This window comes from Oryzias latipes, chromosome 6 (genome assembly GCF_002234675.1).
Source record: "Oryzias latipes chromosome 6, ASM223467v1".
Classification (NCBI taxonomy): domain Eukaryota; kingdom Metazoa; phylum Chordata; class Actinopteri; order Beloniformes; family Adrianichthyidae; genus Oryzias; species Oryzias latipes.
This window is the reverse complement of record NC_019864.2, coordinates 22876292-22902604: the sequence shown is the minus strand read 5'-3', so window position 1 is coordinate 22902604 and position 26313 is coordinate 22876292. Positions and strand designations below refer to the sequence as shown.

The 26313-nt window shown below is 36.6% G+C and overlaps 1 protein-coding gene across 1 annotated transcript; it reads right to left on the bottom strand.

Annotated features, from left to right (window-relative positions):
- Positions 1 to 201: 201 nt before the first annotated feature.
- Positions 202 to 26141, bottom strand: pdhx (pyruvate dehydrogenase complex component X). Its single transcript, XM_004069731.4, has 11 exons — positions 25965 to 26141; positions 22491 to 22574; positions 21871 to 21971; positions 17758 to 17954; positions 11326 to 11424; positions 7690 to 7867; positions 6542 to 6689; positions 4936 to 4994; positions 3797 to 3955; positions 1801 to 1865; positions 202 to 1080 (listed from the first exon to the last, which is right to left on the bottom strand). Exons 1-11 carry the CDS (start codon positions 26098 to 26100, stop codon positions 825 to 827), a joined length of 1482 nt encoding a protein of 493 aa, XP_004069779.1. The 5' UTR covers positions 26101 to 26141; the 3' UTR covers positions 202 to 824.
- Between the last annotated feature and the right edge of the window lie 172 nt (positions 26142 to 26313).

The window sequence follows — 26313 nt, the reverse complement described above, 5'->3', positions numbered from 1 at the left end:
ATAATGTTGCACATGGAAACTAATGTGCATCTGCTTAGAGCAAAGATAAACATCTGTCAGAGTCGGACCTGTCCACTCAATCTGGAAAGCAATTACCCTAATTGGTTTTAGTTAAAGATTATGTAATATGTTAGAGTCAAATTAAAAATGGAGAAGGCCATGGCTGATTTCTTTAGAAGACATACTCCACAAACACAAAGATCAGATGGTTGAACAGGACTTTTATTGCTTGGACAGAGTTTAAGACAACAAAACCAAACCTGATGTATACATGTGGACCAGAAGGAGATGTTTCTTTATGTGTGATTCTGAATAAATTTATAAATTTGTTCACATACTAAGTTTACTTTTATAATGAGCAACAATAAATGCTGCTTTACATGGATTTTACCTGCAGTGTCACTTATGTTAAATAATAAATATCTCACAAATTTACATGAGGAGACTTCACCAATTTCACGTTTACGTTTAGTGAAACAACTTTCATGAAGTCTGACCTGGAAATTGAAGAATTACTTCTTTATATACACAACACCCGTGTGATGGATCACATTTGCCGTCTTATCTTTCATGGTAGAATGTGGAACCACTGCACAAGCCCTTTAAATTTAGGGAGAAATCCATTTCCACTCCAAAAACTTGCGGACAATAAGCAGAGAGGCCACAAACTTAAGTTCACAGTATGTACACAACCTTATTTAAAGCCTTAAAGAAAGGACAGACACAAACTGTTTCAGCTCCTTGCTTGTCAAAAGACATAGCTTGAGACCTTTTCAAATTTTCTCTTATCTTTCCCCTCATCTTTGTTTTTTTTTGTTTTTTTTTTAAGCGAGGGCCATACGCTGTGGTTGTTCTAGATTGGCACGAAATTGATCAAGAAACCGAGACGCTAACTCGTCATCCACAAGTCGTCCGTCGCTGGACATGGTTACTGTCATGAGCTGCCGCGTGTGCACGGTCTGATCCTCTTCCTTCAGCTGCAGCTCAGCCCGGGAGGTCCCGACAGCCAGGATGCAAGCCTGAGGAGGGTTGATGACGGCACTGAAGCCGCTGATTCCAAACATGCCCAGGTTAGATATGCTGTCAGACAGGAGAGGAAACGATCAATCTGTTCAATCCACAGTCAACAGTCAACTGTGAGCTTGTGTTATTATGATTGCAGCCAATGGCATTATTACTGATACTAAATGAACTAAAGTGACACTAAAATAGTACTATTTTAAACAATAAATACTGAACAGGTAAAAGTGAAGATGTCCAATGTCTATGATTTCTACCGTGTATTGTAGTCATAACAGGGGCTAGGTTTTTTTAAAGTCTATCAGTGAAAAAGGGTAAATATGAAAAGCAGGAATGAGACTCTAAACATACATCTTCAGAGTGACAAAGAAAAAAAGACTGCATCTGGTTAAAAATGTATCGCATCCGCCTGACACAGAAACCTCATTTGTGTGTAAATGGAACCATTCCATCTAATGGGTAAGAAAGGAATTTTCCCAATTTACACTTCTCTATTTTTGGCCCAACAACTGATGGCTCTTGTCCCCCAAAACCACATTTAATTCTGGCTCCAATGAAATGTAGAATGAGCGTGGCACTCTGGCTGTTAAACTCTAATCAAGTCTTACAAGCTGATATTTATGCTGCTATTTATATTAATGTTGTCATTTATTAAAGATTTATCACGGGATTATGAGACGATCAATACAGTCTCTAGAAATACACACATCAGTGTGTATTTCTGTCAATGCATTGACAAACTACTACTAACAGATTTTTGCCTCGGCTGACTTGTCTTACCTGAACGAGCCTCCTTGGTATTCCTCAGGAAGAAGTTTGCCATCTCGAGCTTTTTGAGCCAGTGCCTGTGAAAATATTAATATTAAATAATAATAACTAATGCTACTTTTAGTACATTTTTATGATAGTTTGAAGTGGGTGACTGATATCTGAAAAGATCAAAAAATGGAGCTAAAATACAGGTTATATTAAATAACCGTGTTTGAATTAGATTCAATTCAATCCAATTTTATTTGTATCGCCCAAATTCACAACAACAGTTGTCTCGATGGGAAAATAGTTCAATTTTCCACAACAAATGTTGGTTTTAATGACAACCACTGGGCGTGTGCATCAGTAAAATTAGAAAGGGGAATTGACGGCACCCAAAGGGGAAGACGAGGCCTCTGAAAGTAATGCGCTTTCCTTCAGGTACAGAGGACTCGCGTTTTACAACAGCACAGCTCAGACTGGAACATCTGCCTGTTAAACTGTAAAAGATTGATCATGGTTTGATCTACACTTTTTATACCAAAAAAAAACAACAAAAAACAAAACTAAAGACAAGCTTTTACCAAGAAGTAATTTGAAAACTGAAAAATAACAGAGCCACTGAAAATCAAACTCAGCTATTGATAAAATAAAAAGAAATTGTATAACATGAAAATAATCGTTTGAAAGCCAATTTTCCCTAAATAAACAGTTGAATCAAACTTTTGCACAATAGCGAAACGGTCTAATGCAACTGTTGCAAGGAGTCACCGCATGAACACAAAGTTCAGGCTGAGTCACAGGATGTGCCCTCAATGCGGCCCACAATAAAAAAATTGGTTAACCTGCTCTTCTTCCTCACACCAGAAATCTATACATTTCTGACACTAAAAAGGGATTCAAGGATAATAAGCAACAGTGTTTTTGACATAAAAATATAGATGCATATCCTATGGGATAGCTTTTGGTTAACCTAAAAGGCATTTTAAAGACCCACTCAGATGAAAATGATGTTTTTGGTGTTTTTAACATGTTCTTGTAGCATTTTTCCGATGATGAAGGACATGTATGAAGAAAACTTAGCTTTAAATTGTATTTCTGAGTATTCAAATCCTAATGAATCAAGAGCAGACAATAAAAATGCAGTTCGGAAAAGAGTGCATCTGTGACATAGAAACTTCACTGAGAAAGCCACAAGCTCCCTGCTCTGCTCCATTCTGACACATTCACTTGCAAACGACTACATTTATGTAATTTCTAATGAACTACTGCCCCTCTGCAGAAATTATGTCCCAGAAAAAGATGTTGTTTTTTTATTTTTAGCTAAAAATGGCATAATTATCATTAAAAGACCACTGGGAACGCTTTTACAATTGATCAAACTACGATCAGAGTGGGACTTTAATGGGCATATACCGTCATATTCTTAAGCCCTTTTATATTAAACTTTATGATATGTAGTATAAGTATACTTTTGTGTGTTGAGGAGCAAAATCAATCCCACTTTCTCTCCATAAATTCAGACTCAACCTGTTTGTAATTTCTCTTTGCAAAAGCCACGTTTTCCTTCCCTACATTTTTTTTTAGCAAATGCTACACAGTGCTGCGCAACACTCTGATGTTTGATGACAGGTCACTGAAGGGGTAAAGCCTATTTTTATCCTGACTTTTAGACTATCATCATTTTCCTATTTGGAAATGACGAGACACTGTTGACCTGTGTGGGACGGTAAGTGTGCATCAGCACATGACAATTGTACGCAGCTGTTAAACGAGAGCGACACAAAACGATGGCCGCTGTTGCATTGTCCTCCATCTGAGGTCCGGGACAGGTTAAGCCTGCGACCAAACAACCTGGTAATGAAAGTCTAGGACTAAAGTAGCTGCACACCGGCGAGCAACATAAAATAAATAAAAGTCAAAAGCGAAGTTCTCCCTTTTCCTGGTTTTGGTTTGCACTCAGATCTGTTTGTAAGAATAAAACGGCCACTGAACGGCCTCCCACCCCCATCTGTTCCATCTGTACCTTAGCTTGAGCTGAGATCTCCTGCACCCCTTTGTTAGCTGCATCCCTGATAATAGGAGTGATGAGGCCTCGGTCCGTCGCCACAGCAATCGAGATGTGGACTGAATCGAGCGCATGGGGTCCATCACCAGACCAAGTCACATTCACCTCTGGCATTTGCTGAAACGAAAAATGAAAGGACAAAAAAAGAATGGCATAAACACAAATCCTGACTAGTACTGCATAATCTGTGACAGTTTCATGATCGTGGATAAACTGTGGTGCGGTAAAAAACCATTGCTTTGCCACGTCTATAACCTTTTGCATCACATAAAACCTATTAGATTGGGTAGAGGATGTGAAATCCATACATTATACATAGTGTATGATGAAGCAGATGTTTTGATGAGGCCACTTCTTTAATTAAGTAGAATAGATATGAAAATAGGAAACTACAACACTGAAGAAGTCTATGGGAAGAATTAATTCAAACCTCTCCAGTTTACTACATGTTGTAAAAGTACGGGAAGATGTGCCACAGGATGGGAGTATTTTGTGGGAAAGTGTGCCGACCTACGGAAAGCCTTGTTGTTCTCCTGTATTTCATATTAGATGTGATACACGTTTTCACATTTTTCTTAATGTGGAAAATTAATAAGAAAAATTTATGTAACTATTTGTTCCCTAAAAACTACAAATTAATAGAGACCGGCTTTTAATGTTGACTGGAAAATATAACCTTTAGGTATAATAAAAAAAAAACTGGCAAAGTGTATATAATATGTAGTGTATATAAAAGTGTATATAAAAAAATAAATAAAATAAAAAAACATACAAAACAAGCATTAAAATTCATGTGTGGCCAACATGAATTTCGATCAATTATTGTGCTTTGTCCCTCGTAAATACATGCAAATAATATCAGCCTTTAATAAAACTACAAAGGTTTTAACTAAACGATAAAAACTGTAAACATCCCAATCAACATTCAAATTTGATCAACTGAAGATTAGATTTATGACAAATTCCTCTGTTGAATCCCTAAAACAAAAATAAAAGTTAGCAGCTCAATCCTAAAAAAGCAAACTAACGTGAGATTGTCCATCTGTTTACTGAAAGATCAAACTTCTAAAGAATAATAGATTTGAAATATTACTTACTTTTAGAGTAACAGCGGCTGCTTTGATAATAAAATCATTGACAGACACTTTGATTTGCTCTGGAAGAAAAAAACAAAGGAGAAGGTGATCAATGAAACTTCCTGAGGGTCCCATGAAAAGAAAATTCTGGGTTTTGTGCATATTTGAAATCATGATAGCCAAACATTTTCCACAAGGTTTAAAAAAGACGACATAAAAACATATGTTATAATGATAATTCTGTAATTGATCTTTTTTTAGGTCTGCCCCCTTCCTGGGTCTCCGTGATAGAAACGGGCCTTGCAGGTTTGGACTGGACCTTCCTGCCAACTTGTGCTTTCACCAGACAGTTATGAATGCTGCTGGAAGAATGCGTAATGAGCTAGCAGCATGAAACGGCACTGCTCCCGAACAATGAAAGGCCGCAAAAACAACCAGCAAGCGAATCCCCAAGTACACAGAGGCCTGCTAATAGGTCTGGAATGGTCGTCCCGTTTCCCGTCACAGAGCCAGCTCCCAGAGAGATTTACCTTTCCTCAGCACAGGGAGAAAACCTATGAACAGCGCTTATTTTAAAATAACTGCTTCTGTTAAATGTAAACATGTGCTGGCTTTTCCTAGTTCTTATTTTCTTATCTCTTTTAAGGAAATGCATTAAAAAAAAGGTGGTGTCCATATAACATCAATAAAGTTCCCCTTTCAGCTTACTTTGGAAATCGGCTCTCCCTTTCAACACTTCCACCCTAATGTCTATTTCCCAACAAGTTCCCTTTTAAAAAAACAACTACTGTCATGAGGAAGTGAGGCTAAACAAGTAAAATGTGGGAAAAATTGATTCAAATCTTCAGTTTTGGGTGTCAAATTATTGAAAAAAAAGTATTATCAGTAACTTCATTGATCATATTATTATAACACTCGTATTACATTATTTTTTAAAGCCTTAAATAACAGTTTTTTTAAATGAATTTAACAGCATCTCATATTTTAATTTTACAATTTAGACAATTTTCTTGATAACTGGTTCAATTTCACAGGTATTAACTTATGTACAGCTTATCTAAAGCCCAACCACAACAATTTAATTGGGTAACATGTAATTACTTAGCCTCTGTGACGATCTTAACATTCAAACTGATGTTTTCAAGGCTTGTAAAACTTAATGACGACTTAGAATGAAGTTTGTTTTCTAAAAACAAACAAACTGCGGGAGTACAACACACTTCATTTAGTGTGAACATGAGGATTCTCCCACTTTTAGGAAAATGGCCAGGTGATTTTAGCTTTTCCCTCCTGAACTTTGTAAAGCCACCAGTATGCTCCATATAGCAAATCCCTAACTGCTTCAGATAGGAGATCTTAGTTAAAACAGTAAGTAGCAGCCAGGTTCTGTAAATAAACTACAGTAGACAAAATTAAACAACTGCATTTAGACTAGTTTCTGCCAGTAAGTGTATTTAGCTATGTTAGCATAGTGGGGTTTTTGTTGCCTTGCTTGATGCTTCAATGACCTTTTCTGTTTTAGGTTCAAATTTCTGAGCTTCAACAGCTATGTGAAAACCTAATTTGACAAAAATCAATAGTCTTGATTTTATGTAGGAGTTGGCTTCATGTGTCAGTTGGTTTTCACCTTTGGCCAGATCTTTACGGAGCTTAATGACGGCAGCCATGTCACAGTCTATGGAGGCGTATGCATGTGGGATGGTGGTCTTTGATTGGGTCAGTCTTTGAGCGATCACACGCCGCACGTTTGTGGCTGGGACTTCTGTGAAGGTTCCCTGTTGACCATGAGAGGAGAAAAGAACTTTTACATTTGTTTTTTTCCATTCATGATTGAATGAATGAACTAAAGTAAAAATTAACCCTTGAACCAAGTCAGTAAAAACTAAAAAAAAAGAAAAAACTAACAAAAAGTTCATGTTTTTTAAGAAATACAGTGGGGAAAAAAGTATGTAGTCAGCCACCGTTTGTGCAGGTTATCCCACTTAAAAAGATGAGAAAGGCTTGTGATTTTCATCAACTATGAGGGACCAAATGAGGAAAAAAATCCCATTGTCTGATTTTTAAAGAATTTATTTGTAAATTATGGTGGAAAATTAGTATTTGGTCAATAACAAAAGTTCAACTTAATACTTTGCTGCCATTGCAAACAAAGACTATATAACAGTCAAACATTTTCTGTAAGTCTTCACATGGTTTTCTCAAACTGTTGCTGGTATTTTGGCCCATTCCTCCATGCAGATCTCCCCTAGAGCCTAGAGCAGTGATGTTTTGGGGGTGTCGCTGGGCAACACAGATATTAAACTCCCTCCAAAGATTTTCTATGGGATTGAGATCTGGAGACTGGCTAGACCACTCCAGGACCTTGAAATGCTTCTTAAGAAACCACTCCTCGTTGTGTTTGGGATTGTTGTCATGCTTGAAGACCCAGCCATGTTTCATCTTCAGTGCCCTTGCTGATGGAAGGAGGCTTTCCCTCAAAATCTGACGATACATGGCTTCATTCTTTGCTTTACACAGATCAGTCATCTTGATCCCTTTGATTAAAAACAGCCCCAAAGCATGATGTTTCCACCCCCGTGCTTTTACAAAAAGTTATATTTTGGTCTCATCTGACCAAAATTACAGGCCTCTCTCATTTTTTTAAGTGAGAGAACTTGCACAACTGGTGGTTGACTATGGTAAATACTTTTTTGCCCCACTGTATGACCATTTTAAGGAAAAAGGCAGAACACATAAATGTATATATTTTGGTATAATAAAGTTCAAATAACTCACTGGTGCTCCGGGCTTCCCTGGTACAGACAGAGGGGGGATGTTCGGTCTGCTGCCTGGAGGTGGTGGGGGACCTGTGGGGGTGTGGGTGGGTCTCTGAACAGGAGTTGGGACAGTTGCCGTGGCAACAACTGGTGTTGCTTTGGGTGGAGGGGACGCCTTTAAAAGATTCAATGCATCTCTGGAAAAAAACACAAAAAACAGCAAAAGGAATTTTCAGGGTTTATGCCGTCACTTGTAGAATAATTATTATCTGGGGCAACAATATATAGAAAACGTAAACCTTTGCAAAGGCAATACATTTTAAGCCAATATTGCAAATTGTATTTTCTAGTTTTATGTCTTCACTCTATTTTCCATTTTTTCTTTACACTTCAACAGGCAAAAGTTACTTCAGGTCATCTGCAGAAGGTTGGATGCCTTGATCATTTAATACTCAATCAGCTGCAACAGAATCATCTGCACAGAAGGGCAGGCTTGTTCAATTTCTTTTCCTCATGCTAGGCATGTCCAAAGTCCGGCCCGCGGGCCAAATGCAGCCTGCAAGCTTCTGTCACAAAATCAGTCAAATGGGCCCCGGCACCTTCTAAGAACTGTGTGTAGGATATCTTGATAATGATTGGCTAAATTGTTAATTAAATGAGTGGTTGTAAACCCGTGCCAACAAGCGGCGGCTACCTGACCTTCAGGTCCTTAAGGGTTCAAACGGGAAGAACTCTTGTTACTTTAATCAAACCAACAGTGATTTGAACTTCTGAATAAGGAAACTATTGTTATTTTGCTGTTCACATGATCTAAATTTAGAAATTTAGAAAAAAAAAATGTAACATTTTAAATGAACCTAGATTTGATGTTGACAAAAGGTTTTTTATCCAGAAAGACTATTTTTATAGCTTTATTTCTGGTGTTCAAATATGAAATTCACAGTAATTTATGTAATCTACTAAAAATCTACTTTGAAGTATACCATTCCAATACAATTTTCATTGAATAGTTAATTTGCATTTAATGTTATTATTCAAAGAAGGCTGGCTGAATGCTTGGCCCCCTCACACATTTTTACCTTCTTAAATCTCGCCCTCTTTGTCTAAATTTTGGTCACGCCTGCCTTTAGCCTCCTTTCATCTGGCGTACTGAGCACTAGTGATAATTCACTGCTGAAAATGTGCAATAAAATACAATAGACTGGGTTCTTTCAGGATCTTATTAGATGCTCTAAATTAAGAATTCCCAGTTGAAAGAGTACAAGACATAAAACTTCAAATAATAAATGATACGCCAGCAGTCAACTGGCACAGAAAAGCAGTAGATTAATTTGTTTGTGAGCTGAAAAGAATAGGACAAACAGTTCTGTTGGTAAAAGATGACGGAACTAGATAGGACCAATATAAAGCACTAAACTGGACCTGGATCAAATTTCATATACATTTTGGTTTTAAGAGCAAAACAAATTTAAAGGCGGAGCTCATAGGTGCCTGAAGCTCTGTGCTTATGGTTCACTGGACTTTCCTCCATCTATCCACGCACAGGACCACTGGTTGTTACTGAACATGCCATGCAGCTACAAACAATCAAGCCTCCTCCCTCTACGAGGTTCTCTTTAACGTCCTGTGGACTCTGGATTTTTAATTTCCTTTTAGCGTCCCAGCTCCGCCTTTTCTCTGATCTTGGATATTACCTTACTAAACTGAGAGGACTAGACTAAATGTTTGATTACAGAACAACTGAGGTTCCGTTTAATAACCCAGATGTAAACTTTTGAACTGTACCACATATTGCAGGAATAATATTTATTACAAAGATATATTTCTCATCTTCTGTAAATACTAAACACTGTCATATGAATTATTAATGAACATACAAAGTTTGTATCTTAAGAGAAAAAAGAGTTTTGGCTGCAGCAAATGCAAGAAAATCTGTCAAATGTTTCAAAAATAATCTTCTTTTGGGGTTGCTAGCTAGTGGTTGAACACTGATGAGCTGCACACCCGACTGCCAAGTCAAAGGAGCTCATGAAAGGGAAAGAGAAGGTGACTGGAATATTAAAAAGGGGCAGAGGCAGCTCTTAAATGTCCAAATGCTGACAAAAGACCCCAGACACAGAAACACAGCTTACCTCCTGCAGCCATGTGTGAGATCAGAGGGACGACAATGTGCTAAAGAAACTTCAAATTAAAAAAAAAAAAAATTTAAAAAAAATGTATGGTGCACAACATAAATGAATGTAATAATCTAATATTCAAGTGTGGATCAATGTAGACAAGACAAGGTTAGAAAGGTTAAAGAATTAACATAAAAAACCACAAAGACAGCCCCATATCAAAGACAGTAAGAAAAGATGCAGGCCAGATTCTTAATAATAAAAATATTGGCATCACAGGACTTCACTTCTGGCAGCAGTTTGCTTGTAAAAGCCGTATCTGCACTGTTTAAAATAACATTTTCCCAAACAGACAATTGTACTTAGAGTTAAAAACATTTTTGATTATAGTAACTGCAATACTTAAAATGTATGATTTGTAACCATTTTGCATAGAAAATTATTTAAACATAAATTTATATCTTGCTACTGAGTTGTTATTAAAAGTAACAATATTATTACAGCTAGAGATATAGGCTTATGAATCATATTAATACCCAACAGAAACATAACATGTTTCACTTGATTATAAACCTAAACAAATGACTTCAGCCAAAAACAATGAAACCTTAAAACTGCACTAACCTTTCCATTTTATGATGTAATCATAAAATCAAAAGTTTTATGAGCTGATTTAACTTTTTTAACCCTTTGCCAATAAGAAAAAGGCGCATACAAACCACAGGACAATTGATTAGCTAGTTCAAAATGTTAAATATATTAAAGTTATAACTTAAATATTAACATCAAATTTTTTTAATGATCTTTTTTATTATTGTTTATTGTATTATTTTGACATTCTTTTATTTAAAATATGATAACAGTTCTTATTAAGAAAGCCTGTGTATGACACAAAGAAATACCTTCTGTATACAGTGTTTGAATAAGCAACTTCTGCACATCTTTAAGACACACACGAGAGCATGTTTTTGTGTGTGGTCACCTGAGCCGGGGTTGCTATAGTGACAGAGGTTCATTAATGACTTTTCCCAACACGTCGTTAAGCGGGTAACAAGAACATTCAATCAGATCCCCGGTGACAGCAGCAGGTATCCCAGCTGTTTGTTTGTGAGCCACTCCAAAAAACAGAGGTAGCAATGTTCAAGAAAAGAAAAATCACTCAAGGAAAAAAACATTATTTTTCTTATGCGTGTCAATAGTTTGATTTTCAACTGCGAGGGCAACAAGGGATCAATCAATTGTATAAAACATACAGACAATATTCAATTACAGTAAACCACAAGTATATATATATACACACACACATTTACTCCAACCTTCTAGTCAGAAACTGTATGTCATGTATATTTCATATGCTCCTATAAATCTACAAACAAAAGGTGGATAATAGAGTCAAGAACCGAGGGAGCAGTTCATCTTTGTTGTATCTAACAAAACACAGCAGCTAGTACGATTCAGATGATACCATTTAGTTTCACTGTCGCCTTAACATTTAATCCAATTTTTGTTTTTTTGTGTGATCCAGTTTAAAGACTCACTCTTTTGTAATGAGTCCTCTTGGTCCAGAGGGTGTGGCCAGTTTTGGGTTAATACCATGGGTGTTGAGAATGTGTCGTGCTGCTGGACTTAAACGTAACCTGAAACAGAAACACAAGGGTTTTTTTTTTTGCTTTACCCATAGATGCAAACACCACGTTTTTTTGCCCAATGGCTGGATATTTGAGTACAGAAGAATCTCTGCGGATGTCTGGATAAGTTGTATGAACTCTCACCTCAGAGGTTAAGAAAAGAAGCCAGACTTATGAGGGGCCGTATAAGACATTATTTATTCTGAACCATTCACATTCATACATTCTTGCTCTCACAGTCATATATACTCTCTTTCGCATACATATATTCTCTTACGCATCCATATATTCTCTCTCTCACATTCATACATTCTTGCTCTCACAGTCATATATACTCTCTTTCGCATACATATATTCTCTTACGCATCCATATATTCTCTCTCTCACATTCATACATTCTTGCTCTCACAGTCATATATACTCTCTTTCGCATACATATATTCTCACTTGCACATCCATATATTCTCTCTCTCGCATGCATATATATTCTCTTACGCATTCATATATTCTCACTTGCACATCCATATATTCTCTCTCTCGCATGCATATATATTACTTTACACATACATACATTCTCACTCTCATTGTCACTCTTAAAAAAGAATGTATGTATGTGAAAGACAAGTATATATGAACGTGTGAGGAAGAGTTTATATGTGTGTGTGAGAGAGGAGTATGCATGAAACGGAAGTTACTTTGCATGAAAAGGAAGGCACTTTGAATGAAAAGGAAGGCACTTTGAATGAAAAGGAAGGCACTTTGAATGAAACGGAAGGCAGATGATTTCTCGTGCTCTGATTGGACGAGAGGCCGCCAACTCCCATTTTGAACAGACGCTAACACGAACCAATAAGAAGGCCATCGGAACCTTAAGAAATATTTTATCTTCACCTCAAGTGGTCACAAATCTGTCTGCATCTCTAGAGACACAAAGGAATGTCTCAAATACCAATAATGGTAATAGAAGTGCCACCGAAACAGAAAATCCGTATCCACCTTATTCCTAGCCCCCATGAGCCTTTGCGTGAATTATGGGCGACACTTCCTGTAGACGCTGGAACACGCATTTACATTAAAACAAATTCCTCTTGTTTTCGATCCATAACTACATATAAATGTGGGAAAACCAGCTGTCATTTCTTAAAAAAGGCAACGGTGAGGTGGAGATGAAATATTTGTTAAGGTTCCGATGGCTGCAGGACCCCCGTGGCTACTTCTTGCCGGTTCGTTTTTAAAAAAAAATAAACTTTATTAACAATATCTTGCACATACAAAATACCAAACACAAAACTCCACTGTGTGCAAAATACAATCTTCACGTTCGCCATGAGAATGAACAAAAAAACATAATGATAACCATGTAAAACAGGTTATGCAAAAAGAAAACAAAAATAATGAGGCAAAGGAATCTGTTAAAGTTTCAGGAGAGACCATGTTTCAACTGTTCTGACAGCTTTTTTGTTAGTGGAAGATTTAATACTGTTCACATACAAAACCATTTCTTTCTGAAAAACATAAAACACGGTTTTTTTGTTGGCATATTTACACTTGTGTATAAAGTATTTAGCCATAATTATAAGTAAATTAACTACATGTATTTTTTCTGCATTAAGTCTTTCTTGTGTAAAATATCCAAAAATAATATGCTCGTAAAATAATCTATAATCTTCACATAGATGAGTTCTTATAAAATGTATCACATCTTTCCAAAATAGTTGAGTGAAAGAGCAAAACCAAAAAAGATGAGGCACAGTTTCCGGTGAGGAATGACAGAATGAACAGTTTATGTCCAGATCTTTTTTAAACTTAGTAAAGAAATGTTTCACTGGATAAAATTTGTGAAGAATTTTGAAAGAAATTTCTCTGATTTTATTGGTGATGAAATACTTTTGTGGCAGGGTCCAAACCTTTTCCCACTGAATTCTACATCCAAAGCTGTTCCAGTATGAGATAACATACGGTTTTGTGGCAATCTCATTTTGAAACAGAGAACGGATACTTTGATTATTCCTGCTAGCTAAAAAAACATACCTTTCCACAACACAAGTCTGTTAATTTGGGATTTCTTGCTTGTTCATGTTAGCGTCTGCACTGTAATCCCTAGCGAGTTGACTGAACTTAAAAATTATTTTGTAACAGATTACGCAACAGTTAAGTTATATTATTAAAACTTTTAAGTTAACATTTATTAAAATTCATATTGTCAGTTGTCTTACATTTGTATTATTTCATATAAAAAATATTAAGATTCCTCAACTTATAAAAGAGAGATTATTTACTTAAAGTTTTTAATATTTTCCAACTAAAAAACGCTTTAACTAACTATATTTTTATATTACTCAACTCATAAAATATGTAAAATTCACTCAAATGCTTTATAAATTCTTTAACTCATTAAATGTGTAGCATTGAAAATATTTAAAATTCTTCAGCTTAAAATGTATTCTAAACAGAGATATTGATACTGCCCCACTACATTTTAAAGGCTAGCATTGATAAAAACCAACAAACGTGAAGGCCACACAATAGTGATTGCTTAATACACTTTTTTTAATTGCTCTTTAAAAAAAAGCACAAATATCAAGAGGATGAAGAAACAATAAGTGCAATAAAACTGCATTATAAGAGTGCCACACAACATATTGACAAAAAGAGTTGGTTTTGTATTTTACGGCAGAAAAAGCAAATGATCACAACAAAACACATTAGTTACATAACACTTAAACCAACAAATAGTCCATTCTGGAAGACTCACTCAACGAAACATTCTTCAGCGTCAATAAATGTCCTTTCAGTGGTTTGCTGTCCTCAAGGCTCAAGACAGCATTCTGAATAAATATGAAGGCAAGTTCAAGTTTTTTGGGGTGCTGTAGGTCCAGAGCATAGATGTCCCCGAAGAGTTAGAAGAGATTAGTCAGCCAGATCTGTGGGACCACTGACGGCAGCATCCGGAGCGTCACCACGACAACTGAGAAGATACCCACAGCAGTGTCTGTGAGGTCTGGTATTCTGGAAAATACAAAACAAAAAACACAGATGAGTTCAGACCCTCAAAGATATTCATCACACTAATGTCCAAAACTGACATTCCTGCCATCTGTCAATAGGAATCTTTTCATGCTAACATTCTGTTAGCTTTTAATCAACTGGCTATGATGTTTTAAGGACCAACTCCAATTAAAATTGTGTTTTTAAAAAGTTCTTTAGCATTTTTCTGAAGGAGGACATTTATAAAATAATTTAAGACTAAAGCTTCATTTTTCTTTATTCAAATAATGATGGATCAGGAGCAGAAAAGGTAAACGAAAAGGTTCCCGCTCCTTCCAATCAGGAGTCCTTGATGTTCGCCTTTCATCTTCCATCTCATTTTTAAAACCATTTAAAAATATCACTCAGTTTACAAACTACAAACAATTGCCCTATTTATTATGTCACTCAATAAAATCTCAATCAATATTAAAGGATTAGTGAAAACCATTGACAGGGAGTCGTGTGCACTTACTGTACAGGTCTTGAAGAAGTTGGAGGCATCTTCATGCAGATAAACAGGAAGTGCAAGGAGGACAAGTGCCCGTCTCATGTTCACGTCACGCTGGTCCTAAAAGAATAAAAAGAAATATCCATTACCTTTGAAGCAAATGCAGAGCAAACACTTCCAATATTTACTTAAGGAACTTTAAGAAATAATAAAATGATACCTTTTCTAGATGTCTATTTCTAGTAAGAGGACAATACAGTGTTTATGTCATGATCCACTTCAGGTCAAAGACCCAAAGTCATTTGAAGGCAAGTTACACCGTGGCTTCTTACAGCTGTTTACAAATTATTTGTTATCCGTTTTTGAATTATGCACATTAGAAATTCACCTGGGGGTCATAAATCCTAACCAAGCTGGCCAGTTCCTGTCTGTTTTGGTGGACTTAGTCTCAGAAAAGGGCAGCTTTAAGTTACACAAACATGTAAAAACTGCACAATTTCCTCTGACTGCATCTACTCTACATAAATCCATTTCAGATCTTGACAGATGAGTTTTCATGGTTTCAAATGATGGAATGGTGCTAATGCAACATCATTTTATTATTGTAATATACTGTCATAAAGACATGACAATATTCCAAAGTGTCTCCACATACATGGCAGTGGAAACACTTTGGAATATTGGCTATGTAGTACTGCAGTATTATATGTAGTACTGCATAGTGCCAAAGTAACAGAACACAACTTGCACCTCCATTCCATTGTGCCACCTTCAGCCTGCAATCTAAATATGTTTAGTTAAATTGTAAATAATTTCAGCTCTATTTAGACCTTTGGCTAGTTAAAATGTGCATAAATGTTTCCATGCTGCCGTATAAATCTAATAATGGTAATAGTTCAGGATGAATGTATTAAATAAGTATAAAACTCACCCACTGACAGGTCTTTTCTGGTGAAATGGTGACTTTCTGGTGAACTTTCTGAAGTTCAGTATCTGAAAAAGTCCAAAAGAGATTTTTCAATGTTAAAAAATGTTTCAATTATATTCTGATCAAAAAACATTTATTGCACTACACAACCTATTGCATTTTTTGTTTTTTTAAAATAGCTCTAGACAAATAACTGAGACAAGTTACCTCGCTGGCCTTGGCGTCTACCTGGAGGTGAAACACTGAACACTCTGTAGTTCGGTACCTGAACACAACACGAGCACGTTGATTAATTTATTTTTACAAAAACCTTTTTTATAACGGAGATCAGTGATTTATAAAAGCTTAAAGCTGCATTCAAAACCCAATGCTTCCATGTAGCAACCAGGCTTAAAACTGTTGGCGGTAGCTCCTCCCACACAACCGTTAGAGGCTTTGAGTGACATTTTTGGACAAATGTCCAGCAGCAAACTTTAGCCACAAACAGAGGCCTCCAACGCGAATTTCACACGCGGATCATGTTTAGTGTGATTGCAGCATAACAGATCATTTCTACCTCTGAAAAAAAAAAAACCTCATCACTGTCGTAACTTACGGGCAGAAATGCATTTTGGGTTTGGCTCGCCATACGTCTGCTATGACAAACTAATCATGTATACATTTCCACATTAATCTCTAAAACAATCATAACACACATATGTTTAAACAACAGTAAACCACATTTACGGTAGTATAAGAGCATTTTTAAAGCATTCATTCATAAACCATGAACGATACTTACCAAATTAAATCAGGGCTGAAGACAAGACGGCACCATCAGCGATGAGGCGGATGAAAAAAAAACCCGAGGTTGGGGCGTCTTGAAGCGGGACGAAATCGCAACGCTTTGCAGAATAATAAAATGCTCGACTTTCAATTTCAAACGTCGCATACTCGCATTCGGCAAATCCAACATGGCCACCTGAGCTAACGTAGAGAAAACGAAAGACCCTCCCACCAGTACGTGATGACGTCATAACGCTACTTCACGGATCTTAAAATTTTTGAGTGCCAGATACAAATAAGCTTTAAAATATTTAGCACTGTTAAGTTAAATTTGAAAAAATCTTGATAGAGCTTAATACTTTATAGTTGAATCAACTACAAAATGACATTTAAGTTGTGTAACCTTAATAGTTATGAGTCAGTACAAGTGATAGGGTTTAGAGTGTGTTCAAAATGGGAGGTGGCGGCCTCTCGTCCAATCAGAGCACGAGAAATCATCTGCCTTCCGTTTCATTCAAAGTGCCTTCCTTTTCATTCAAAGTGCCTTCCTTTTCATGCAAAGTAACTTCCGTTTCATGCATACTCCTCTCTCACACACACATATAAACTCTTCCTCACACGTTCATATATACTTGTCTTTCACATACATACATTCTTTTTTAAGAGTGACAATGAGAGTGAGAATGTATGTATGTGTAAAGTAATATATATGCATGCGAGAGAGAGAATATATGGATGTGCAAGTGAGAATATATGTATGCGAAAGAGAGTATATATGACTGTGAGAGCAAGAATGTATGAATGTGAGAGAGAGAATATATGGATGCGTAAGAGAATATATGTATGCGAAAGAGAGTATATATGACTGTGAGAGCAAGAATGTATGAATGTGAGAGAGAGAATATATGGATGCGTAAGAGAATATATGTATGCGAAAGAGAGTATATATGACTGTGAGAGCAAGAATGTATGAATGTGAGAGAGAGAATATATGGATGCGTAAGAGAATATATGTATGCGAAAGAGAGTATATATGACTGTGAGAGCAAGAATGTATGAATGTGAATGGTTCAGAATAAATAATGTCTTATACGGCCCCTCATACAGACTTGCGTGCACACATTTGAAAAGTTTGTTGTGCTTGAAAACAATTCAGAAACTAAACACTCACGGCCCTGACGTCGCAGGTTTGGGTAAAAGAGGAGGAGATGCGGGGGTCACAGAGGAGCCAGTGGGTTCATGGGGAATCGTGGGAGCTGCAGATGGAGAATCTGGTGAGGGGACCTCAACCTGCTTCCAGTCTTGTCCTTCCTCCACCAGAAGGGCAATGAGAGTGCCAAGGGGCACATTGCGACTGCCCTCTTCCATCTACAAAAACACAAACATTAAACATGACAAACAAAAGAAACATTTTCACCAATCGTTAAATAGCAGCCACTTCAAAATGGGACACCGCCTTCTCAGCGAATTCTGCTCAAATTCCCATGAATATACTTTCAATTATTTCACTATGTGTTTTCCAAAATTGCTACAATCTAAACTAGGTTTATCTTTATAGACCAGTTTTAGCTCCTGTGCCAGGCTTTTGCGTCTCTCTTTGACCTGCATGTGCTGATCCTGGCATATCGGTCACAATGACTAAAAGGGCAGCTCCGACACAAAAGCTGGGCAGTTGTACTTCATCACTTTTGATAAGCCGTTCCATTCAGAAAACTGCTTCAAGGGGGGAAAGGTGGGAGGACAGGACATAACTTGCTGTGCTGTTGCATCACACCACTCAAGCAAAGGGCAAGGAAGTCTGCATTTGAAGGGAAATGATACAAAAATTAACTTAAGTTAATGTTTCTTTTTCAAATATGGTTGTGAATCTATATTGGAAAAAATACTAACTTTTGCTACTCCCATCTGGGTTTACTACTATGAAATACACAACGGCCCCCACATGTAGTTTTGGCTTAAGTTCTACAGCAAACGTTCTTCCTGACTCAACCTTAAGCATTTAGCCACACTTGGGACAGGCAGATGGAAATACTGGAAAACGCTTGATGTGGTTTCAGGAATTCATCCAAAGTTCCCCGTCCAAAAGAGGTGAACATGACAGCAGTTCTTGAGAAGTTTTAGCTTTGTTTATGGTCTCCCAATAGATTCCTCAAAAAAGTCTTTGAGGAATCCCGCTAAAGCTTTGAACAACAACATTTGTCTGCACAGTAAAAGAAAAGAAAGTCACTAGGAGGAAAAGTAAGTGAGAGTGTCCATAAATGGCAGCAGTATAATTGTTACTTTAGTCATTTTAATAAATCCCCCTTTTTTTGTGCTTAAAAATGTTAAGTTACCATACTTTTTACAAAAAAGCAGGAACGTTTTTTCCTAAATGAATAAAATAAACGTTTACCATAATCAGTGGAGTGCTATAAAGTATACAGGATCAAAGTACACAAAGTTATAAACCGTGCTCAAGTATAAAACAAAGATCCTAAATGAAATTCCAAAAACGGTTGGAACTTCCCACTTCATTAGGTCGACACACAGCACTGTTATAACACATGGGTGGATTCTCACAGTGAAATTGCACGGACTGTAAACAGTTTGCATCATGGGTATCTGCATAGACTGATGGCCACAGCACAGCTGAGCTCAACACTGCCATCGAATGTTTCGAGCTGTGGATATGGAAGCGACTGCAGGAATTCATTTTTATGCCAAACCACTACTTGTGTATGCCTAAAGGAGAGGATACCTGAACATGTCAAGTTATACCCCCCCCCCCCCCCCCCCCGTGCTTATATGCATTTATATCAGATTATTACAGCAAATAACCTCCAAATGATCCATTATTTCGCTATAAGAATTGTTAGAATGTCAACTATTAGGATTCTGGTTTGTTTTGATTACTGACAGTTCCTGATTTAAAGAATTGGGTCATAAAAGATAGAAATACACAATGCAGACTTTGCATTAAGGGAATATTTTCAAGATGAAAAAAGTCCAAAAAGCCAAAGAGTATTTGACTTTCAAAGAAGAAGCTTCTAGTCCAAAAACCTTCAAGTTTGTAATCCTAACTCAACATTTTTTACTAGATTTGAGGAGAATGAAAAAAAACGAGAAAGACAAAAATGTCTGTCTGCCTTTTCTGATGCTCAAACATTTCAGTAATTCAGTCTTTGACAGAATGGTTGTTGTTGAACTAGTTTCATTAGAAACATTGAGAGTGGATTTCTTTAAGAATTAAAGAGAAACAGGACAGACTGCATTTTTTGGTAAGACATGATTTAGTTATGATCAATAGTACATGACGTCTTTAACAGAAACAGGAGTGGGGCTTCTTTCTTTGGAAGCAGAGTGCCTGCCCTTCCATTGTACCCTGTGACTCACGAACTCTCTAAAAATAAAAAGTCTTCAGATAACTCCGGCTCACCAAGCCAACTTGTTCTTTGCGGTACCTGGTGTATTAAACTAGCCATTTCCTCTTTGTGCTAGAAAGCATTTCCCTTTGGAAACTTTAGGATTCAGCTACTGAGAAAAAATGCAGAAACGTGTTCCAATTATTTGTCAATTGTATTTTCTACTAAAAGGATGAAGGACTTTCAAGGGAGGCATTGATAAAGTGTAAATAATAATTAATAACATTAGAAGTAGATTTCAGACTCGATCCACGTGGTTACACTTGAAAGGAAGCAGACAGAGGTGAGAATATTTATAGTACAAACACTTAGGTTGTGTCTGAATTCCTTCTCTACTCACTACATAGCGTGTTTACTATATTTCTCTGAATATCCTATTCCAAAATTCAGTGCCCTAGAGATATTCCAGAAATCTCTGCAAAAAAACAGAGCGTATTGATGCTCACTAGATTGGCGAATATATAGCTTATATCAGAATACAGTGGATTCATGAATAGTCTTTGTTAAATGTTCGTATTTATTACATTTTTACTTTGGGAAACAGGTGAAGTCATCTTTGGCGTTAAGAAAACAAATAAAAAGAAAGAAAGAAAAAGTAGGGAGCATGGTGTCTGAAATGCTTTTAAAATCTGGCACTATATGGTTTTCTTTAGTAGTTTAGGGAGGAAATTCAGGCATAGCCTTAGAATACAGGCAGGTGTGAGGACTATAATCTTAGCACACGTTTTGTTACCTTTTTATATTCTTAACAACGACTCTTAGGTCTATGTGTTAATCTGAGCAGGAACCATCTCCTGTTACTCCGACAGTCAGAGAAAAGTGTTGAAGGACCTAAGTAGTGTTTGACCCACAGTAAAAAAAAAAACACCTTAAAGCACGATGCATGTCTTCTGCAACCGGCCGAGGTGATTGGTCACTGGAGGATTGTATGGTTCCCTTTGAATTCAGAACCCACTGAACACCTTCAAATCTACAATAGCAACTCATGCTACCTCGCACATAAACATAAACAATATTCCCCCACATTTCCTGTTTCCTTGACCACAAACAAATTCGGTGTCACGGAAAGAGAGCGCACCACAGAGAACCGGGGGGGGGGGCTTATCTAATACAAACCATCTTTGTTTGCCAGCTAAAGCCCCTACCCCCAATTCTTGGGCGGTTGCCATGGAAACTACCTCATCCCCACAGTGGCCAAGAGAACAGAGTTAGAGAATGCAAGAGTGGAGGGTAGTGAAGTGAGAGAAATGAAAGATGCAGGACCGCAGTTTCCAACTGACAGCTGAATGAACAGTATTCTCTTATTAAAGTAATTAAGCTTGTTTGGGGTGTACACACTTAAATAAATATAATAAACAAATGCACCATTGACTAACTCAAATACTGATCTGCACAGCCATAATCGTAGGATGTCCAAAATAAAATGACAGGAACAAACAGGAAAGATATGCATCTAGCAGCAGTAAGCAAACATATTTTGTTAAATGTCTGTATTAAAGGTGCAGTTATAGAATCCTGATAAAGATTTAAGGCAACAAAAGCTCTGCAAGTATCAGTCAATTATCTAATTTTTGGGGGCAATTGGAACTGGGGTTTAGAAATAAAGGTATAACTGTAACCAGACGCATTTCAAAGTTTGCTATCTGTGCATTAAACTTTAGCAGTAGGCAATTAAACCTTAAAAAAAAGTTTAACAGGGGGGCAATCTGAGGGGTGAGCAGAACTAACGCCTGAAACATCAACAGATTTCAGATCATAATCACGTCTGCAAACCTGATCCTAAGTTGCACAAGGCCAAGTATTTTTCATAAATCATATGTCTGAAGCATAAGACTTTTCATCAGTTACGTCCTTTAAAGAGAAGTAGTGGAAGTGAAACTCACCAGTATCTTTGCCAGGATCCCATCGTCGCTGGATTCCATGGTAACCACAGCCTTATCAGTCTCGATCTCACAGAGAGCATCACCTGCTTCCACGGTCTCACCTGTCAACGCAAAGATGAATTTCAGACCATTTTCCAATTAGCTGCAGGTAGAAAATTTGGTAAAAACGCAGAAATAAGCAACAATTTTCACTTTCTTTAAGTCACAGTATATTTGTTGTTGTCCCAAACAGTTCAAATTTCTTTCACAGGTCTGGGGTAGGAGGAAAGCCTATCTTCTTCCTTTTTCTCATATATATCCAGACCCTCTATACCTTGCCCCCTAGTCACAAAGGCACATAGCAACACAGCCGAACAGCCAATCAGGTTATAGCTTTTTGTTGAAGGAAAGAGCAGCAGAGGCACCTGGCTAACATGTGCTGCTCAGCAGTGATCAACACTGTGATCTATGAGCCAATTAGTCACCAAGACCCCTCAGGCTATTTTTCTTCACACACTTCAATCGATAATATAAATGCCCATCATTTCTCACAAGCAGAAGACCTTACTTTGAGCATTAAATTTGCTCTAATTGCAAGAAAAGATTCAAATTTAGAAACAAAAAGAAATGTAATATTTTACCTTCTTTTTTAAGCCATTTAACAATGTTCCCTTCCTCCATGGTGGGGGAGAGAGCTGGCATTTGCACTTTGAGTGGAGTGACACCTAGTGGGGAAAAAAAGGCAAAACATCTTTTTAGAGTTTGTAGAAATCAGTCAGAAAAAGAATATCTTAATTTCAGAATATATTAAGTACTGAGCTTTGATATTGGCTGCAAAGAAAGCCCACAATGATAATTCTAAAAGAATCCTTAGAACAAAACATAACAATAGAAGCGTGTAGGACCTAATGTAACTTCCTAGCCAATCAGAAAATGAAAATAAATTATTTCAGCAAAACTTTTCTCAAAAACAGGAAATATATATTGGGACATAACATGAATATATCAAAAACATGTTGCAAAAATAAAATTCGTAATGAATTAGTAAAAATATGTGGCTTCTCTTCATACATTACAGAAGAACTATTCCAACAATTCAATAAAACGGAACATTTTTTTCTTGACTAGCTCTGCAAGATGAGCTGCCTTTGCTTCGAGAACTGCTTTTAATAAACCCAAACTTCTATAGAAAACTGTGTTTATGTGCTCCACACTGTAATGCTGCCATCTGCTGAATATTTAGAACAAAGGTTGTATAACTCAAGTTAAGAATTCTTCAAGAATGTATTTTTTTATTGCTAAGAAAAGCTATTTCTATGTACTGACAGTAGAATTAATGTTAAGATTTTCCGATCTCTTTTGCTAAAAGTATATCTGCTAAAAACCTGCCAGGCATTTAGCTTGTAATACACAAAGTCTTTTTAAAAGATGACATGGGGAATTTATAATGTGCTTTTAATAATTTGGTATTACTTTTTCTTCTTTTCATTATTAACTTACTATGTTTCTCCTATTCTTCTATTATGTAAAAATAAAAAGAGTCACAACCAAATCCACAAAGCTTTAAATTCCATTTATGAAGCGCTTAAAATGCTTGTGGTATACCTTCCTTCCCATCTACTGTGAATAAGCAAACGTGCCCTGTTGTAACATTTTTTGACTTTAAAACAGTTTCTAGTTCATGCAGTGGTTACCCTTTTCTGTCAAACATGTTCTGATCAGAAAACACATATTAAAAGAGCTGATGACAAAATAAGTTTAGCTTTCAGGCAAAGAGAAAAACTAGAGCAACTTAGTCATTTATTGTATACTTTCAATAAAGTTAAAAACTAATTTATTATCAGTCGGCAACTTCAAAATATACTGATTCTGTGGAGAGCCCTGCTTAAACAGTGCTCATGTTCTCATATGGTTTTTGAATACATAAACAGTTTATCGTTACATACATGTTAGTTTTTAAGTGATGTCTTTCTTTATATATTTGCAGCTCAAACTTTGGACTTTTGGATTTTTTTTTAAGCCAATTACTCAATGACAGATTCTCCTGGATTTCCTTTAACTCTTCTGGTTTGACGGAAACGCCATTGTTAGTCAACTGAAGGTTACATCAGAGATATTCCGTCTCAATATGATGTCATTGTTTATGTTGGAAATAATACCTGCTCATCCCCGGCTCCAAGCTCTATGAGCAATCCTTTCATTAGTCAGATAAAGTTGGGATCCGTTGCCATGGTCCACCCACATACCAAAGCATGGCAGCATATTAACTATTACAGAATTGCTGGATAAACTACCCGAATAAGAAATGGATTCTGATTTTATGCAGCATACCCCCTCTAGGGCTGCACGATATGAGGAAAACTTGCGATATGCGATATTAGTGATCAATATTGCGATATAATTTGCGGTATATAAACAAATAGCAAAACAACCAAAAACATCATTTCCATTTCACTGCAACAGTTTAAAAATGATACTCCAAATGACCCTCGTCGCCGCAGGAGGCAAACATCAAACATAAAAGGGCTCATCTGATTGATCAACAATGTAAACGGGTCCTTCCGATTGGTTAAATGCATAAAGGGATTTAATTCATCTGTTCAATATTTCAAGCTGCCATGAGATTGTTTTAGCACATTTAAGGTAACCATTTATTGAGATTTCCGCCGTCTTTTGAGGTATGCATATTGCACAGCCTGATGTCGCGATAACGGTACATTTGCGGTATATTGTGCAGGCCTACCCCCCTCCCGTCTTTTGCCTTCTAAAGTCACACGAGAACAGAAGGAAGAGAAACACAAAGTCAAATGAATACATGCTGTTCCTGTAACAGTCTAATGGAAACATCGGGGTAAAGTTATCTAGTTTGATGAAGCTAACCAGTTGTTGGACTGGTTCTACTGTTGTATTCTAGACAACTGCAGTCACTGCCTCATTGTTTTTGTCCAAATAACTTCCAGAAAATCAAACTTTTTTTTTTTACCTTGAATTAAGGAAAAATCTAAATAAATTAAAAGCATTTGCTGTTGATATAGACGATCTTTGATATGTACGTGACTTTTGCTAAGGGAATATACATTTACACTCTTTTTCCATTATTCTGTTCACCACTTATTGCAGAAGCAATTCTGTCAACGATTAAGACTTTATGTTTTCTGGGGTTGGTCAAATTTAGCAATCCATGCGGAAAAAACAGGGACAAATGTTTAATCTCTGTTCTAGGTTGTGTTTTCCATTTCAACACCTGTTATTATAGACAGAATTTAAAAACAAAACTGAAGATGTCATGAAATGTGCTGCTGACCTCTTGTCCAAATCATTCTTGTAAAGGAGATCTTGATCTCAGCAGGTTCTTATCTGGCTAAATAAAATGTAACAGAGACACTTCATGCTTTTTAAGGAAGGCTCAAAATCTACTTTTTGAACTTGGCTTTTAACTATAACTTGAACATTTAAATAATAATAATGAATATTTTGTGTTTTAGCAGTTTGTTCTCATTTCTTATTCATGCTCAGTGCTTTTATTAGGTCATATGTGATTATACTAGTGTAGGTCAATTTTAAATGTATTTATGTATGTATTTGGAATATTTTGTATGTATTCATTCTTTTTACATTTACTTTTAACTCCAGTGTTTTGTTTTTCTCAGGGGGGTCCTTCACTCCATCGAATGTCTCTTCTCTGTAAACAGGGTCATTGCAGATCTGCTCTTTATGCTTTTTTCATTTTATAATATTTCACTATGGTGGGTGTGTAGGAGGTAGGGAGGGTGAGGGCATTCTTTTTTTCTATTATTATATTACATAGTTATTATTATTATTATTTTATTCTGTTTAGCACTTTTGTGTTGGGCTGTGAAAAAATACTTTATAAATAAAGTCTGTATTTGACCCTGCCTTTACAACAGTTTCTAATTCTTCACTTAAAGAAAACACAAAATATGTTTATAGTAAGTTTTCAACAGAGACTTCTGCATCCTTGTTCGTTTTGCAGTATATTCAAATAAATTACAAACTAGAAGAAATTACTAGTAAGTATCCCCCCCAAAGCAGCTACTGTTAGCTTATATGATCCGACACCGAATCTATTCCCGTGTCTTTCGGTTAACACTCACCAAGCGCCCATGGTGAATGAAAAAACTGTCGAACTCGGTCCTGGAAATAATGTGTGGGACATATTGATTTTTTAAATTGGTTGAATCTGAGCCCAAGCAGAGCTCCCTGACGACCCAGGCGCAAGGAGACCGCCATGTTGCTGTCCTCCCTCGTCCAGTCCGTAAATTCTGGCTTTGAGAATGCCTGATGATAAATTATCGTGAAAAAATGTGCACACATTTTGCGTTAAATCTTTTTTGTTGAAAAACTATTAAGATATAAATAGAAATTAAACATCTACTGGTGTGGTTATAAAAATTGAATATCAAGTGATTGGTTAAATAACTCATAATGAGCAGGCAACAAAGA